We start from the raw sequence: 16825 nt of genomic DNA, 5'->3' as shown, positions 1-16825 counted from the left end.
ACTTATGATGAATAATCGCACAGGTATAACAGCATCTCCCAAGTCCCACCAAACTAAGGTACAAGAAACAAAATAAAATGTGTCATTGCTATCTTCCAAACTTCTGAGCTAGCTGCTAGCTGCTAGGTTCCAGCAGATCTTAGTCGAGTTCTTCTTTAAGTTGAGATAATCCCCGTCAAGAAAAGAAAATAAAAGAAACAAGTTCAGAACAATTGGTCCAAATGAATGACAATCAGTAAAACCTCTTCCAAGTTGTTACTTTCAACTGCTAAAACCTCTTCAATATTCAATAGAGAACACTATTTGGCACTCTTTTACGAGAGTTATCAATGCTCTACTTCCATTATGAATGACATTAAAACTTTTTAGCGAGAAATAACCCATGCTCCTTTGAACCTCCATTATCCTCTTTCACACCGAAGCCTGTATTTGATGAATCAGGCACAAATGAGCACTCTAGTTCGAGGAGAGAAAATTCAATCATCTTATCTATTGCCAGGATCTCAGCTCCACTTATGTCATTCTCGTCCTATGTTATCGAAAGCAGCGTAACCTGTACATGAAGCATCCAGTCATCTAGAAATTTATTTTTGTCCCCCTATCTGTAGAACGGGTCCAATCTCCTTTGTCCTGTTTTACCATGCAATAATTTCTCAAAAAAAAATTTCGCTTCGCTCATCATAACAAATTATGAGTGACAAGGAAAGTGTTGTACCTCTTAGGATGTCATGCTAGCAGAAGAGAAACTCCACGGTTGCTAGCGTATAGAACATTGGGATTCATAATTAAATACCCATCTTGTACAACAGTTTCCAAGTGACTCTAATGGTTGATAATCGTGCTTATGTTGGAAATGATGAAGCAGCAAGCACCACGTTTTCTATCAAAAGAAAAAGTGATCGGCTGCTTGTTCCTTCTTCATTCAACCATAAACCCAACTACCTGGTTATCAACCTTCACATGGGAAAACATGGTTCTGAAGTCTAATCTGTTACTTCAGTTAGCATAGCCCGATTGAACAAGCAGATTTTGATATGGGACCATGCTGTTACACAGCAACCAACCTTGGCCGAGAGACTTCTATAAGACATGATTATGCTTCAATGTGCTTTCCTATCAACCACAAGGCCTTAATATGAGCTGTGAACTCTGATCTCCTTTAGTTTTGTCAATAGTTAGTGTAATCATAAATGAGAAGAAGATATTACCTGTCCTGAAACTCTATGATCTTGGCCTTCAGCAGAACAAGTCAGAGTAGCAAATATGTCTCTTCACAAGAATATATATCATTACGTTTGTCCCAAAAGGTTACCAAAAATCTCCACAATTGCATGCACCATCTTTAAAATGGTGGAAACGACTGGTATCCCTAACCGTTATCTCCCTCTTGGTGACAAGAGTGATGTACTTAATAGCATCATGACAGTCACCACAAACCCTCAAGTTCTTGGTAACAAAAATCGGCTGGCTTTGGCTCAGACTAATTGTAGCAAATGCAATAGCTAACTTTTCACTATGATAAAGAAGAATTTGCTCCTTTTCTTCTTCTTCAACATCCTGAAATACAACACCGGAGACTGCCTGATACCCCAGCTTTTTCATATCAGTCAGCAGCTCCTCTAATTTCTTATATATTTGTTCTGATAGTGGATGTGAATAGTCACCACCAACAAATGCATGTATAGTGCCATTTATCTCGACCCAACTACATCCTGGCCTTTTCTTAAAACCCTGATCTCTCTGTGTGATTCTAACAGAAGCTGCATCCTCCCATCTCCCAGCACAACTGTATATATTAGACAAAAGCACGAAATTTCCAGAACTTTCAGGACCCAGATTGTGGATCCTCTTTGATGCCTCTTCAGCCAATTCAACATCCTTGTGGGTTTTACATGCAGCGAGTAAGGCACTCCATACATGAACATTGGGTGTGCATGGCATATTGTCAATGAAACTTCTAGCCTCCTCTAGAAGACCTGCTCGACCCAATAGATCAACCATACATATACAGTGATCGATCCTAGGAACAATCTGAAACCCTCGCATAGCATTGAACCAGTATTTCCCTTCTACAACAAGACCTGAATGAGTGCAAGCAATCAAAAGACTAATGAATGTTATGTCATCCGGAATTAGATCTGTAGTTCTTAGTTCATCAAATAAAGCAAGGGCATCTGAGCCAAGGCCATGAATACCATAGCCGGCAATCATAGTATTCCATGAGATAATGTCACGGTTATTCATCCTATTAAAAACTTCCCTAGCAGTTTTGACCTTTCCGCACTTTGCATACATATCAATCAGCGCATTACAGATTGAAGTATCAGCCACAAAACCACGAATTACAGAATATCCATGGGCACATGCCCCATTTTTTAAAGCAGCCAAATGAGAACAAGCTGGTAGCAGGGAGAGCATAGTAGTCTCATCTGGATCAAATCCTGAAAACTGCATATTCCTGAAGAAATTTAAGGCTTGAAGAGTGTTACCGTTTTGGACACACCCAGAAATCATTGCACCATAAGAGACTCTATCTATTGGATTCATTTCTTGAAAAAACTTGACAGCATCATCTAATATACCACACTTTGCGTACATAGAAAGAGTTGTGTTGCTAACCATTAAATCTGAAAGATGCCCTGATTTCAAAATGCAACCATGGATCCTTCTCCCATTAGTTAGATCAATCAGCTTCGTACAAGCTCGAAGTGCACAACAAAGAGTAACTAGTGATGGACTTCCAGCTTCTGCGAGCAACATATGGTTGAACAACCCCAAAGCTTCATTCATGTGATCAGATACAACATATGCACCAATCATTGCACTCCAAGTGACTTCGTTTCTGACACCCAAAAATTCAAAGATCGTCCTAGCATAAGAAATGCATCCACATTTCCCATACATATCCACAAGCCCTGTCCCCACCATAACTGCATTGCTATATCCCTGCCTCACAGAATACGCATGGATCGCCTTCCCATGAGTCAAGGCACTAGCTTGAGCAATTGCTGGTAATATAGTCACAACAGTAGAGGAGTTAGGGCTTATTCCTGCTTGCTGCATTTCAACAACCAATCTCATCATATCATCATAAAACCCATGAAGTGAAAAACCAGCAATCATGGCATTCCAAGCCACAATATCCCTACACTGCATGCCATAAAAGACATTCTCAGCTCGAGCTATCTCCCCACATTTTGCATACAAATCGACTAAAGCAGTGGAAACGTACACATCCGAGTCAAACCCAAGTCGTAAAACATGATTATGAATCTCTTCACCGCGTTCTATTGCATTCAAACTCGAACATGCCTTAAGAACAAAAGGGAAGGTAAACTTAGTGGGGATGGTCCCAGAAATGCACATTTGGGAGTACAAATCAACAGAAGCTTCAAAGGGTCCATTCCAAGCATATGCCCGGATCATCAAATTCCACATAATAACAGTTGGGTCAGGAATTTCATCAAACACATGGCGTGCACTACCAATTCGGCCGCAAGTAAGATACAAGCGGCCGAGCTTTTCGAGCGCGAAAGAACTGACATTTCCATGGTAGTCGTCATTTTTAAGAATCTGCTGATGGATAATCTTGCCATCTTTAAGAGATTTAGTTTGAATGCAACGTTCAAGCAATTCTGGGTATTCTTCCAATGAAATGCCATGAAAAAAGCGAAACTTGCTGAGTAAAATAGGGAGAGAAACACGATTGAGTTGCATAAAGCATTGTACCATCTCTCTATCTCTCTCTTTCTTGCGGAAGTATGGCGTATTTCGTTGCTCAGTTCATTTTTCCCGCCAATTGAAGATGGATGAGAAAGGAAGAAATGTGTTGAATTCAACGATATTTATATTAACCTATGTTAGGTTTTTTCCTTTTTCTTTTGTCCTCTTTATTGGAGAAATTCTTATAAATCTTATGAGTATTATTTTTCTTTGATTATGGAGATGAGGCCTGAGGGTGAATACTAGAATAATACATCATGTTTGCCTATAGTCCTATACTATTACACGATAATACGGGGTAAAGTAGTTTAGTAATTATCTTATAAATGTTGCGTGATACGCGTTTCATTAAACCACACACCTCTTATCTTCTCCTCACTGTTTATCGAAGTCTTTTTTTTCTCTCCTTCATCTCTTAAGATTTGCGATCAAATTGAACCATAACAACCGTAATCAAATTGAACCATACGCGTTTCATTAAACCACACACCTCTTATCTTCTACTCACTGTTTATCGAAGTCTTTTTTTTCTCTCCTTCATCTCTTAAGATTTGCGATCAAATTGAACCATAACAACCATAATCAACCCTTTCCTTGTTCCAAGTTTTCATGTGAGGATAATTTAGAAAAGTTAAAAGACTTTATTTGTTCCTAATGTTGTATTGGTGGGTCTTTTAACAAGAAAAATGATGTTTTAACCATTAATAGCTACCAATAGATCATTCAAACTCTCTTACTGATATTCATTGAGTTGCACTATATTCACCCCTGGACACTCCTTATTCAATGGGTTTCCGATCTTAATTTTCACAATTATAGTGTGGATTCTTTAAGATCATTTGGTCCAAGCAAAGCATTGCCCAAGTTCAGAAACTAATTGATCCAATTCAATAAAATTTTATGTTTCATAATTTCATAATCCAAAATTGAAACTTGTAATTAAGTTGTGGATACAAATAACGAGAATGTATAATTTTTTTCAAATTTTTCATTGAGAGGGAAAGGATTAATTCCTTTTAAGAAATAAAGTTTTTGATTGGAATAGTAATCAAACCGGTAGCTCTTTGGAAAGGATGTACATTAGCTCTTTGCCAAACCAATAAGCCCAAAGTACTTGGACATGAATTAGTGAAAAGTGAGAAGAATCATGAGAATTCTGAGTTACACAACATCTAGATCACACTTGTGAAGAACAATATCATAAGATGAGAAAAGAAATTAAAAGTTATCAGCTAAAATTCAGCAACTGCAACAAGTCTCCAACTTTCCTATCTTGGCTTTACTGCTGGTGCCTGCTGTGATGCTGGGAGTTGATATAAAGATTTGAGTTGTCTGCTGATCAGCTTACTATTGTTGATAACAGTTTGGAGTTCCAAATCATCAGCCCACCATTGCTCCAACTTGTGAGCATCAAGAAACTTCTGATTTCCCTTAGACAATACAAAGAGCTTCGCGGCAGCACTAGCAGCATTACTAACTGGAGCCACATTCTCCTTACTCCCACTATGGATTTCTTCACCTTTCCCGGTTGGATCAGCATAATAGCAGCATACATAGTCGCTGTTATTCACGTACAAGTGTGGAACCCACTTTTTCAATGCTACATTTGCCGCGTTGTTCTGATCATCTGATATGGTCTGGATTTCACTCCCTGAAGGAAGCATTGACCTAATTCTCTTCCAACCAAAAACAGCCTTCTCTCCAAGATTCTTGAGGCTCATGGCTAGGGAAACCGAAGGAGGATTGAATAAGTGAGCCTCTACATATATTCCCTCTTTAGCTAGTGTCTTTCCGACTTGAAGGGCAAACCCGGCACCTAATGAATGACCGACAATGGAGACATTGCCGCTTCCATACTTGTCTGCAATCGATTTGAGTGCATCAAAAGCTACTTTAAATCTTACTGAACCCTTCAAACTTTCCCAAGCAAGGAAACGAAGGTCATCAGTTAAGTCCCTTCGGATTGTCACGCTCTTGAGAAGTGTTCCTCTTAGAGCTAAAACGGCCTTTGGGGCCCCACTTGGTCGAATAAGAATGAAGTCTGCCAAAGCTGCAGAGCGGTCCCATTCAAGTATTGCTCCGAATATGGATCCATCTCTCTCGTCAATTAAGGTCTTAGTTAGCTTGTACTTGAAAGGCAACCACCACTTTGGAGCTAAAGCATTTTCGGCTGTTCTGTTTTCTTGCCTGTCAAGCTCTAGCAGGTAAGCAGCTTGAATGAAACAGGCCATGACTGTTCTTTTGTAATTGCCATCTTTCCTGCATATTTCCATATCAATGGGTTTTTAGAGAATAATAATATTGTTATGCCATGGACAAATAGTTGTAAATTTAGCTGATTGCACAAGAGACACACCAGCAACATAATTCATTGTCAAAGGAGGAGAAAAATTATAAAAATAGTTTTGCTGTAAATACATCCAGGATAGCTAATTCATTGTTCTTTCACTATGAGAGTGTTTGGTTGGACGGAACACATTTTCTTGAAAATTGGTTTTCCCATTTTCCTTAGTTTGGTTTGTAGAGGTTGAAGAATAGTTTTCTCAAGGGTAGGATATAGTTTCCCCAAGGAATATCACATTTTCCTTTCTTAAGGGAGTAATGCCAAATTATCCTTACCTTCTCATTTCTTCTACTATCCAACCTCTCCCCACTTTTTCTTTTATTTTTTCTTCTCTCTACAACTCCTTGTAAAAAACAAACAAAAGAAAACTAATTACACTTGTGCTGTGTTTTTCCTTGGAAAATCATTTCCCATTGCATTGAAAATGCAATCCGTCCAACCAAACAAAGCCTTCGCTTTACTTTTACCTTAAGTATGTGCATAACCACATGATTCTTTCATCTGCACTTAGGAAACAAAGCTTCAATTTCGGTCCACAAGACCTATGTTGCTCAGACTCGGAACGGATACGTGTCCAAGTGTCCGACTCGGCTATTTTTTAGTCCAAAACAAAGTGTCCAAGTGTCCCACCCATGTCCGAGTGTCGAGGAACCGACACGGGTACTTGAGGTGAAATGAAGAGTCCGAACAACATAGCACAAGACATCTTGTACGAGTCTGAACTCTAAACTGTAAGTGTGTACAAATTGATCCTGATTGTACCAATTTCAAACCTTAAGTTCTCTAATCTCTAAATTGTGTGATGAATGCTAAAGCAACAAATCTCGGTCGAATATACTCATAATGATTCAAGGTACAGGACACTTGAAATGGTTACATTAGACATCTACAGATCTACAGAAGAATTGACAAGTTCCAACATACTGTATGTCCTAAAAATAGAAGGATAATTCTGCAACAGCCAACAATTTTATATAGAAACTTCTGGATGCAAATAACCTAAAAAAGAGTTAACTTACCTGGATCCAACATCAAATTATTAATCACTACTCATACTAACAAGCAACCCTTACTTTTTTTTTTTTTATCCATATGAGCCACGAAGGCAATACAAAGAAGGCAAGGGGGTTTCCAACCTATAACCTATCATTCACAGCACCTCAATCTAACCACTACGCCAAAACATCCTTGGTTACAAGCAACCCTTACTTTAATAGAGAAATTAAGCAATTCTCAAATCTTCTTAAGATATTGAAAAACTTTCCATTTTTTTTAATCATGCAAGTTTGTAACACATCAGATCTTAAAAGGACACCATTAGATTATGAATTTTAGGATATACTTGCAAGTTGCAACAACCAAATAAGGCAACCATATCCCATTAAAATTAACTGCTTCACATAGCACCCATCAACGTAATTAGATTAAAACATCAACCAACAAATTCCCATAAGCCAAGCAAATCATATACACGGTAGACGCCATATATCAATTTTGATCTATACTGTAGATGTCGTATGACTTCATATCATCAATTGGGTACTTAAAAAAAACATTTGTAGCACGGAAACAGTTGGGGTTTCAGAAACGAAAACATTAAAAAAAACGGTTTAATCATATATCAATTTTGATCTTTACTGTAGATGTCGTATGACTTCATATCATCAATTGGGTACTTAAAAAAACATTTGTAGCACGAAAACAGTTGGGGTTTCGGAAACTTACCATGTAGAACTAATAATGTCTCTCCAATTAGGAGAAGAAAGATTACGTGGGCCAGAAACATGAAATGCATAAGGATGAGCTTCTACATTACTTCCTTCCATCATTTGTATAGTTGTTGCTGCCATTTCTTGGAGATTTCCTTCAACTTCTTCTGCCATTATCAATAAATATTCACTGTAAAAGTGATATTGATCTTGAAGAATATGCTGTTATTGAAATTATGTATGGACCGTTCCTTTTTTTTGTTTTCAATGTCACATCATTTCTGATTAATAAAAAAGTTTCATTCTTTGGATTCGTTATTCTGGAAACCAAACACACCCTACTCTTATGGAAGAAAGAGGAGAGAGAAAATAGAATTTTTGGGGTTTTTATTTTTTTTTGTAATTCTTCAGCTTTCTAATTTTGGGTTTTGTGTATGTGATTCGATTTGATGATGGTGGAGGAGTGTGGGAGGTTTTGTATTAGTGGGTTGGATTAAGAAAATGTAATTTAGTGATTTATGTGAAAAAGGAAAGAGAGGTGCATTAGATTTTTCCAACGGTCATATTTCGCTCGTGTTGTCGCATGTCCGCGTGTACTTGACGTTGCAAGTTTGCAACTCAAGTTAAAGCCCACTTTTACCAAATTGGTGTAGGGGATTAGGGATGGTATTTATTTCACATCTATGATATTAACATTATATAATTTTTTTTAGATGATCCATTTTGATATTTGACATTATTCACATGTGTAATTTTGATGATTTTTTTGTAATTTGTACTTAAGGAGAAATATAGTTATGTGAGATCTTGTTAGATTCGTCTCAATGTATATTTTCATAATATTAATTTTTTGTAATTTTTGCTTATTGATAATTAGAAATATGAATGTTTTAAATAGTGCATTGGCATGTGTGCCCAAGGAAAACGGGTCAACAAAAAAAACAAAGGTAGTATACGTTAATGTATGTGAAAGCAGATAAAAAGCTTATTTGTATAATAAAAAAAATTATTCATAATACTGTAATTTTTTCTTGTACCGGTGAATAGATGTATCAATCTCCCCGTCTTACTACCAAAAAAATTATAGAGCTTTTTTTTTTTTTTGAGGGGAGGGGGGGATTATAGAGCTTTACATTGGATTAATCACTAATGGCTTGCCCTTTCGCATTGATGCTTTCTTTCTCGTGGAAATGGAATAGTATTAGTATAAGGAGCTCATATTTTCAACCCCTAGCACGGAGTAGCATACTTCTTCAGTTTGATGATATATACAACCAATACTTTAGCATGCGATTTAGGAAGATGATAGATAATGTAAACAAACAAATCTAATATCAAGTTTTTAAATATTTTATTTGAAAATCTTGCTTGTTTACCCTGTATATTCTTCAAAAACTGGATGCTAAAGGGTTTAGTTGCAAGAATTTCGAGATAAAGACAAAGTAACTGTTTTTTTTCTACCTTTTGGCTTCAGTTTTGTTCCCTTAATGATCAAATTTGAAAGAGAAGAAAAAAACAGCCCTTTGATTCAAAGGTTGCAATAATTACTCCAGTCCCACGGTTCTTTTCACATTCTAGATCGTTTCAGTGTTGCAAAATATTTTTCTCAGTGCTCTAATTTACAAAGTCTTAAGACACCAATATATAGCGCATAAAAGTGGGCAACAGCTTGCTAACGTAGCAAAATGAGCAGCTATCTCAAAAATCCAAGAATCACTACATTAGTAAGTAGTATATATAATATAGTATGGATGTATAACAAACACAGAAGAACCACAAGGCAGAAAATGTTGAATGGACAGTCTCAAGTACTGGGTATATGAACAGCATTGTATTTGTACTGACACAATGAGCCTACAATGAATCACGACTTACAAAAAAGTACACATTCAGTGACAAAGCACGTCGTTTCCTGCTCCGAAGTTGAGAGAGACCCATTATATCCTTTTGGCAGAATTTGCCCAACCAAAGTATTCCTAACTAGGCAATCAATCCGGTAGAAGGGCACTTGAGTTTGTAGAACATATAGTCTGCAGCTGTTGACAGCTGCCCATAAAAAATTTAAGTCCTCTCTGATTGCGACGAGTTTTCTGAAAGGGAAGATCCTATTCTAAGCATTATGGGATAAACAGGGTCGAACTCCTTGTCCCCTCTAGACCTCACTAACGTGGCATAATCGTCAAGTGTTGCTTTGATTCCCTTCCATATTTGATCCTCACCTTGGGAATCCAACCACAAGGAATACTGGAGAGGTGTGAGTTTATTCCTCTGCATTGGTGACTGCAATTCTTCTGGTCCTCGAGAATAGAGATGGTGAAGAATAGTACTAGGACGCAGATCTTGAAGCAGTGGCGATGCCTCGAGTTGAGAAGTATCCAAGAAGATAACAGGACGGAATGCTCGAAGGGCTCTATATGGAGCTCCAAGCTGTTCCACCGGGAACAAATTCTGACCCACGGCTAATTCCAACTCAGCCATATCCCGAGCCATCCGCAATTTACCCGACTCCGAAAGGGGTCTCACAAGAGAGGCATGCCTTATGAAGAACATTAGGACCCGTGACGCCATGCCGCGGGCGAGCTTGGTGGATATTGATTCAGTTCCAGTTGCTGCAGCGGTTTTGGAGGAAGGCAGCAACCTTGAGAGGAACTCGCTGCGGAAATGGAGAATGCATTTCTGCAACTCCTCCATGTAAGGTGAAGCATTATTATCCATGGCAGCATCCATGCCTATAACGCCAAAGTTGTGTTCGTGAATTTGCAAGATGCATGACTGAAGACGATCCAACATAGCTTGGAATAAGGATTCTACTGAATCACAGGCCACCCCATATACAACACCTAGTGAAGGAGACAGGACTTCTGATGCTTCAAGAGATAATCCTGACAACAACGCGGATATGCGGGTATGAATTTCTTGGAGATGCTGACACAACATGAAGTTCTTCAGTTGAGCTGGAGTTGCAGGACCGGTTATCTGCCTGGCTTCAGGTCCAGTTGATATCTGCAATTCAAGAACAATAATAATTTGCATGGGGCAGAAAAATGAGAGAAAGAAAAAAAAATTACATGCGTATGAGAAGAAATACCCAAAAACCACCAAGGAAGACTCAAAACTAAAATTGACAGTCATATTTAGAAAGGATATTTGGAGAACGCTCAACAGAAAAGAACAAGCAGGTAAATTGCATATTATATTATACCCCTAGTCACTTGAACATAGCCAACTGGTTACTGGCAAGCCTGACATTTTAGTTTCCAAGTTTACAGGCAGCAATATACATGCTTGTTCTCCAAAAACCATTTTCCAATAACCGGAAACTATCTAGTTCACTGAGAGGATTGGTATGGTATGTGAAAGTGTTTTCTTAGTAACAGGTGCTGGAAGTTTTAAAGACATGGAATCTTGTTGTAAGTTGTACGGTCATAAGAGCTACTTGATAAGCAGGAAAAGGAAATTTAACAAGGGAAACAAATCATGAAAGTAGAATGCTTTCACAACTGTAGGACTTTATTTCAACTTTGGCATTATTACACTAACTAAACATACCTGATATTCAGCTCTTTCAGCCAAGAGAAGCAAAACTTTCCCGACTTCTCGCAGGACCAAAAGAGTCAAATGTCCATCAAATTGAACAGCTTCAATCTCTTCCTGGATACGCAATATGATTCTTGATATGTGTTCCTTGGAGGGAACACTTCCACGGTTAGAAACCGGCAATATACTATTGACAAGGTCTGAGAGGCGACTTAAACATAGGGCCAAGAATGCTGTTCGGAAAATCTCAATTGCAGCACGCATTTGCTCCTTTCCTTCTGAACTGATAGCTGGTAAAACCCCTTTCACATCTGTTTCACGTGATACTCGTTCTAACACATTCTCGATCATAGAATAAAGTTTTGGGTAGCCTAATGTAAATATTTCCTTCACAAAGCTTGAGGCAGTGAATGCAGATTTCATCTGACTTGCAAACGACTTCACAAATGCTTCCCAAACTCGATCTGTTAAGATTGAATCACCCTCCTACAAAGTAAACAAATATTATAAGGTGAAAGGACAAACCAAATCGTCACCATTATGCTAATTTGAAATGAGTAGGTTGGGGGAAGATGCCTCCACAAAAAAATCAAGCTTCTGCAAATTTACAACTCGATAGCACTAGAAGAAAAAGCATCAAAAATTCCATCTATTATGATAGAAAATTGACTCAATGGTTTTACAATAAAACCACGCATAGGCTATCGTAATCTGTTCAACAAGGTGTTTGCCTACTAAATCGGTAAATCCACAACATTTATGGCACGCTGAGGAGAGGATCAAACACAAGCCTGGTTTCCAAAAGAACAAATATGGTTTATTCAAGACCAACTTAGCAAGCACAATATCACGACATTTGGCCAGGAATTTAAATAACAGCACTTTCATTTTATAAGTTCCTACACTAGGGATACCATATATTAGCATATTACTCTCCCCCACCCCCCAAGGCCCCAACACTACAGTCGCCACCTCACACCCCCCCAAGTCCCCAACACTGCAGTCTCCACCTCATACCTAGTATATTATCTATAAGCTTCTCATATGTAACCGCCAAACTTATAAAAGTTGCCAAAGCAGCTAAAATAGAATTGTATAAAAAAATCATTATTGATAATTTTACAAATGGGTAGAAAAGAAGGAGTTCTCAAGAAAATCAATAAAAGTACTAAATGTCCATTGTCTATCATACTTCACACCACTAAGAAAAACTCCTTAGAAAAGTTCAGATTAGCACCAAATGGATGATAGGTGCACTACTCTAGCTTGCAAAGCCTGTGGACGCATAACTAACAGCATGGACACTAACATTAGTACATTACCCCCAAATTTCCCCTTAAGACACTCAAGCCCAATGAGAAGTATGGGGACCAGATATATGAAGCCTTTCCTTCTAGATAACGGCCAAAGAACTGGATTGTTTTTTTTAAGGGGGGGGGGGGGGGGGGGGGGGGGGGGGTTGAGGGGTTTTGACAGAGTCGTACTATAAGAAAAAGATATATTGATATATTATATAGAGGCTCTTTAACAGATTGGTTTTATAAAAAGAAAAAAACTCTGACATCATGAAGTCTAAATCTGTGCAGAATTTTAAGGTTTTTCATGTCTTGAATTCCAACATCATATCAACACATAATGGTAACCTCCTCTTTCCACCCCTTCTCTTCTAAAAACACATTATCACTATTTTAAGTTGCTATGTCATATAGAAGAAAAAAGAGGAGGAAAGGAATATAGATGAGGTTCAAAGTAGTGTGATACTGTTCCAGTATCAAAAAGAACTTAAATCCAGCAAAAATTTAGGCTGATATGATGTTGTAGCTATTTTTCTATACCAATCTGTTAAGTACCCCTCTTTCTTATGCCATCTAGCAATTCACCTTTGCAATGGCAAAGAAGCCATATCCATTGCACTTCAATCCAAGACACAACAGTTGTTAACAAATGCACGATAAAAAAGGTCTCATTATTCATGCTATTATAATTTAAGACCAAAAAATAGTGAATTTGGCTTGAACATGGACAGCTCGAAACTCACACAGTAGAGCCATACTCTTGGACATTAACACTCATAGAACAGCTAACCAAGGAAGTTTCCTTCCCTTATTTCTTCCACACTTTACATAACAGACCTATTAATGTAATGATATGAAAGCCAAATGGAAACATATTCCAACCACTCCAAACAAGCCATTCATAAGATAAGTAGCCATCTCAATATGCCCTGTATCACAAGTTCACAACTCCAAAGACAAGGCAAACTTCTCAAAAGATATACTTACAGTGATGCCAAGTCTTTTCATGTCAAACTTTCTGACCAAAATGAAAAGACTTGGCACCAAACATCCCGCACTCCATTTCTGTCCCAGTATTCATCGACTACATCCTGACTTTACCTACAAATACAAGCAAAACCTAAGAATACCCCAATCAAAGTACCATAGACAAACATTTTACCAAGTAAATTAAGGATCTAAAGTTCTGTGATCACTGATTAGTCTAGGTATACTCTTTAAAGTCCGATATAGTCAACCTTATCGAATATAATCATAATAGAATAAGAGAATTGATGACTGTGAAAGAGTAGAGCCACTCTGAGTCTAAATGGAACAAATAGTTTAACTCTTATCTGCATAATCCAACTCAGACAATGGGCTATAATAATATTCTTATCTCATATGAATCGCTCTGCTCAGAATTTCAGCTACACCCAGGCAAATCATTTTTTTTTTTTTCAAATTCAATATAGAGTGTAGAGTATAGACCAACAATGGTTTGCATAGATCTCCAAGATCTTCCTCTGTACTGTACTAGCTCTAGCGAATCAAGATACTAGATTTTGAAGAATAAGATAACTTTTCGTAAAAAAAAGCTCTGTGATAGAGCTTTGGCATCCTCGATAGACATTGCAATTGACAAAATCAAACTGCATTTTCACAGCTCTGATGCTGTTTCCATTTGCATAAAGCAACCAGTGTTAGATGATGATAGTACATACAACATAGTGTATGTGCTTTGACGTTCGAATTGTAGATATGAGAAACCATATGCAGCAGTTCCTCTCTTGTTTCTTAGCATAAGTAAAAATTCCCTAAAATGCAGATCATAAGACAGCATCCCCAATTTTATGATCATAATAACAGTCATTAATTGAATTAAGCCGGTTCGTAAAAGAACAGATAAAACAGTAAACAAATGTGAAGCCTATAATAACAAAGATTATCATTCTCAAAAGAAACAAACAAACAGTCATTCAGCAAACACACCTGAATGACCTCATCCAGCAGCAAAACATGAGTAAAAGGATCCCTCTTCTTAGACAAAACCCTCTGCAACAACCAAACCGAAACCATAATCGAATGCAACTGATCCATACACCCACTCATCCTCTGCCAAAGCGCGTCTTTAGCTTTACCACTCCCTCCAATCTGAGGAGTACCACTCCTCTGAATCCCCCCAGGCCCACCAAACCCAGCAGCCGAAACAGCAGCCGAAATCGCCTTCATATCCAAAGCAGAAACAATACTCTTAACCCCCATTGTCTTATACTTAACAACCAACCCATCTACAGTCCCTCTAAGCTCTCCAAGATTATAAAACACCTGCAACCCACTTCCAACCTCAGCTTGATTCAACCCTTCCAACCCTCTCTCCAACACCTTCATCCCTTCAGACCTTAACCTCGCACCAGCCTCAGAAACCCACCTCAATTCCTCATCCACAGCTTCTATACCTGAAAGATCATTACTATTCGAAATCCACATAATCTCACAATGCAGCTGAGCTGCCTTAAGAATGTCCAACAATTCTTCACCTGTATTATTATTATCATCAACACACATAAGACTCCTGAGTTTGTTAATTAAACGAAGAAGCTTAACAGAGGACTGAAGAAGGTGAGAAGTAGAGTGGAGATTAGTTAGCTGAGTGGTTTGTGATTTGATTAGGTTATTTGGGTCAGTGATTTGAGATCGGATACGACGAACGGAGGATTGGAGAGAGAAAACGGAAGATCGAACGAGGGAAAGAGCGGAATCAGCGTCGTTAAGAGAGGAGAGTTGAGAGAAGAGATGATCATGGTGGGTTAAGACTTGAGATCGGAGTTGAGTTTCGAGGAGACGAATGGCGTCTTGGAGACGTTCGGCGGTGGAAGCGGCGGAGCCAGAGGAGAGAGCTTGAGAGGAGAAGTGGGTGGAGGAGAAAGATGGTGAGAGGAAGAGAGAGAATATTGGGTCAGAAGAGAATGAGGAGAGAGGGTCGTTGTTGTTGTTGTCAATGGAGGAGAGAGAAGATGGGTGTGTGTGTTTGAAAGGGGAAGAAGATGGTGAGAGAGGGGAAGACATTGTTGTTGTTGTTGTTGTTGTGTGCATCTAAGATTTCATTGTTTAGAATTTAGATGATGAAATTGATGATGATGATGAATTGATGAGAGAGTGTAAAGTGTTTGTTGTCTGTTGATGAGAAAGAAAGAAAGTAGTACTATACAGTATATAGAGTTACAGACAAGACAATGGCTTGGGCGAGAAATTCAGATCTGAAAATTGACAAACTCGGAAAAAAATAGGGATCGTTTGTTAAAAGATGGCAGTTGAGAGTCTTGAGACTAGTCTGGACTCTCGACGGAGGGAGCGTCAGTTTATGTCGGAGATGTAAAAAAAATTATATTTAGGCTCCGTTTGATTGGATGTAAAGTATTTTCAATGTAAAATGATTTTTTATGTAAAATGATTTTTTATGTAAAATATTTTACAATAGAAAATTCAAATGCAAAGCTAATTTTCCTTTGTTTGGTTCAATGTAAAAAAAGTTATGGGAAAAGAAAAATGGAAGGGGAAGGGAGAGGATGGATAAGAGGATAGTAAAAGGTTGCTAAGGAAGAGGGAGGAAAATGTGTTTTCCCTTCATTTTGAAAGGAAAATGATTTATGGAAATCTTGTTTTAAACCCCTTATTAAACCAAACAACGGAAAATGAAAAGAAAAGGGAAACTCATTTTCATGGAAAATATTTTACACCCTACCAAACGGAGCCTAAATTGAAACGGAAAAAGTAAATGAATGTCGGGATGTTATTAGTATTGATATTTGATCCCTACGATTAAATATCAGTAATATTTTGTTTACGAAAATATTATTTGATGTATAAAATTTGTACATTTTCGAGATGAATTAGCAATTTCTTGTCCGGATTGGCAGGATTTTAGGAAACTTTTGTTTAAAGATGGTGAAATGATGCAGATATTATGCAACTTCTAGAAAAGGGAAATGATGTAGGTATTATAAGAAAATAGATAAAGTATATGAGAGGTTGGTTGGTTGTAATAGGGATGAGGTTTGTAGGTTGATTTGAGAAAGATCATTTCATAAAATGCACTTTGAATAAATCCAATTCATAGAGTTATTTTGCCAAAACTACCTATAAATTCATTTTAATATCACCACATGGTTACATATTTCATCTAATTTTTCGACAAAAATGTCCGCTTATCTCCTCCAATGTTTTCCTCATTTACT

General features: G+C 37.8%; 3 protein-coding genes and 1 long non-coding RNA gene across 5 annotated transcripts in view; all 4 read right to left on the bottom strand.

Moving 5' to 3' along the window:
• The window catches only part of LOC130589973 (uncharacterized), an 82118-nt gene that overhangs the window by 28317 nt on the left and 36976 nt on the right, over positions 1-16825 (bottom strand). The gene's annotated exons all lie outside the window — the stretch shown is intronic.
• LOC104902710 (pentatricopeptide repeat-containing protein At3g16610) lies at positions 251-3874 on the bottom strand. Of its 2 annotated transcripts, none has more exons than XM_019251882.3 (2): positions 716-3874; positions 251-630 (listed from the first exon to the last, which is right to left on the bottom strand). In XM_019251882.3, the coding sequence occupies exon 1, from the start codon at positions 3730-3732 to the stop codon at positions 1309-1311; it is 2424 nt and encodes an 807-aa protein (XP_019107427.2). In that variant the 5' UTR covers positions 3733-3874; the 3' UTR covers positions 251-630; positions 716-1308. The 2 variants fall into 2 exon arrangements, with proteins under 2 accessions (XP_019107427.2, XP_048492570.1); XM_048636613.2 differs by lacking the exon at positions 251-630 and having other exon boundaries at positions 665-1113; positions 1209-3874.
• LOC104902709 (GDSL esterase/lipase At4g10955) lies at positions 4811-8446 on the bottom strand. Its single transcript, XM_010690589.3, has 2 exons — positions 7793-8446; positions 4811-5982 (listed from the first exon to the last, which is right to left on the bottom strand). Exons 1-2 carry the CDS (start codon positions 7948-7950, stop codon positions 4992-4994), a joined length of 1149 nt encoding a protein of 382 aa, XP_010688891.2. The 5' UTR covers positions 7951-8446; the 3' UTR covers positions 4811-4991.
• LOC104902708 (conserved oligomeric Golgi complex subunit 5) lies at positions 9471-15897 on the bottom strand. The gene is made up of 3 exons (XM_010690588.4): positions 14580-15897; positions 11326-11799; positions 9471-10779 (listed from the first exon to the last, which is right to left on the bottom strand). The coding sequence occupies exons 1-3, from the start codon at positions 15681-15683 to the stop codon at positions 9838-9840; spliced, it is 2520 nt and encodes an 839-aa protein (XP_010688890.2). The 5' UTR covers positions 15684-15897; the 3' UTR covers positions 9471-9837.

Source organism: Beta vulgaris, chromosome 9 (assembly GCF_026745355.1).
Source record: "Beta vulgaris subsp. vulgaris cultivar EL10 chromosome 9, EL10.2, whole genome shotgun sequence".
Classification (NCBI taxonomy): Eukaryota; Viridiplantae; Streptophyta; class Magnoliopsida; order Caryophyllales; family Amaranthaceae; genus Beta; species Beta vulgaris.
The sequence above is the reverse complement of the archived record's forward strand: the minus strand, read 5'-3'. Positions and strand labels throughout refer to the sequence as shown.